The 1,836-nt window shown below is 51.4% G+C and overlaps 1 protein-coding gene across 1 annotated transcript in view; it reads right to left on the bottom strand.

Moving 5' to 3' along the window:
• The window catches only part of TCTN1 (tectonic family member 1), a 37,500-nt gene extending 36,082 nt beyond the window's left edge, over nt 1-1,418 (bottom strand). Inside the window, exon 1 of the mRNA XM_011936503.1 lies at nt 1,043-1,418. Coding sequence (XP_011791893.1) covers nt 1,043-1,262 — 220 coding nt within the window. The 5' untranslated portion in view covers nt 1,263-1,418. The remainder of the gene's footprint in view (nt 1-1,042) is intronic.
• Nucleotides 1,419-1,836: the final 418 nt, after the last annotated feature.

The raw sequence follows: 1,836 nt of genomic DNA, 5'->3' as shown, positions 1-1,836 counted from the left end.
AAAAAAAAAAAAAAAAAAAATCAAAAAAAAAGAATTGGCTGCTATGAACTCTCATCTCAGGAAAAGACATATTCACAAAGTTTTGCACTCAATCTTAGAGGGTCACAGTCATTCTCTGAAGTCATCCACGTCAATTTTTTATTTTTTATTTTTTTGAGACAGTCTTGCTCTGTTGCCCAGTCTGGAGTGCAGTGGTAATTACGGCAACCTCTGCCTCCTGGGTTCAAGCGATTCTCCTGCCTCAGCCTCCCGAGTAACTGGGATTACAGGCATGCACTACCATGCCTGGCTAATTTTTCTATTTTTAGTGGAGACTGGGTTTCGCCATGTTGACCAGGCGGATCTTGAACTCCTACCTCAAGCAATCCACCCGACTTGGCCTCCCAAAGTTCTGGGATTACAGGCGTGAGCCACAGCGCCAGCCAAACGTCAAATTAGATTATAAAATATTTCCACTAAATGTGTAATTCTAGAATTAGACAATCATTTTCTGAAAAATAAACTGTTAATTATCCCTAAATATAACTCCTAAGAAATGAGCATAACCCCTCCCTCCATGGCTTCCCACCTCCAATTCAACATAGGAGGAATCCTGGGTTTTTAGAATTCAGGTCAACAGACAAGGGTCTTAACCTAGCCACATTTAGTAAGATAGACCTTTGGCCTCTCTTTAAGTGAAAGTTCCACGCAGCCTAGGCACTAATTTCCACCATTGTCTCGACTTAATTTCGTATTGGGCTGCAAGGATTCATTCATTATTGCTCTTTGCATTACTGTTGTCTGGGACCACTTCAAGTATTTTCAAAGGTCTGATACCGTACCACTTAAACTCCCTGAGACCCGGTTTTCTCGTTTACATGACAGTGATAGTAAGAGCTACCTCTCAGGGTTATGGTTTAAAGAACGGACGTTTATGGAACACTTAGTGTCTGCACACAGTAAGTGCTCAATAAGCATTAGCTATCATTATTACGTCCTCACCCGGGCTGCCCCCTTGAGGTTGGATCACTGTGGACCACAGGAGCTGGCACATGGTACCCACCGTCCGTGACCGGGGTAGGCCTGGGGCCGGAGGAGGACCCTGGGGCTCTAGGAGTACCGGGGGGCCTGGTCGACGGGGAAGGTCCGAAAGTCGCCAGGGCTGCCTCGGTGGAGTTGAGGCCCTCTGTCGTCACCGCCGGGGTGGCCTCGGTCTGGGCGCTCACGGAGGCCCAGCAGCTCAGGAGTACCACCAGGAGCGGCGGTAGGCCTCGCGGCCTCATCTCCCAGCGGGTTCCAGCTACGTCCGCGCCAGGGACCGCGCGTTGCCCGGCAACCGCTACACCCAGGCGCGGGGCATCACGGGAAGCGGCTTCCTAAGCCGCGAGAAGCTGCCGGAGACTGACGGGGGCGAAGCCTGGGTGAGGCAGGGGGGGGATCCTGGATGAGGCCGGAGGGCGGAGCCTGGGTGAGGCAGCGATGGCAGGCACAAGGGCGAGCACTAGTGAGCGGCTGTGAAGCTGGCGTAAACGAGAGGCGTGTAAATCCCAGCTGTGGTTCCCAACCTGTCTGCGGCGCTTACTTAAAAAATGTGGATTTTCTGTAGTTCCAGCTACTCGGGAGACTGAGGCAGGAGAATCGCTTGAACCCAGGAGGTGGAGGCTACAGTGAGCCGTGAGCGTGCCACTGCACTCCAGCCTGGGCGACAGTGCGAGACTCTGTCTCAACCAAAAAAAAAGACGGATTTCCAGGTACCATCTCAGGAGATCCTGAGTCAGTAAGTCTAGGGCAGGACCCAGGAATCAGTTTTTGGGGGATTTTTTTGAGACAAGGTCTCACTTGACATGTCTCCCAGGC

Source organism: Colobus angolensis, unplaced genomic scaffold, assembly GCF_000951035.1.
Source record: "Colobus angolensis palliatus isolate OR3802 unplaced genomic scaffold, Cang.pa_1.0 Scaffold10, whole genome shotgun sequence".
Taxonomy (NCBI): Eukaryota; Metazoa; Chordata; class Mammalia; order Primates; family Cercopithecidae; genus Colobus; species Colobus angolensis.
This window is presented reverse-complemented; position numbering and strand designations above follow the sequence as displayed.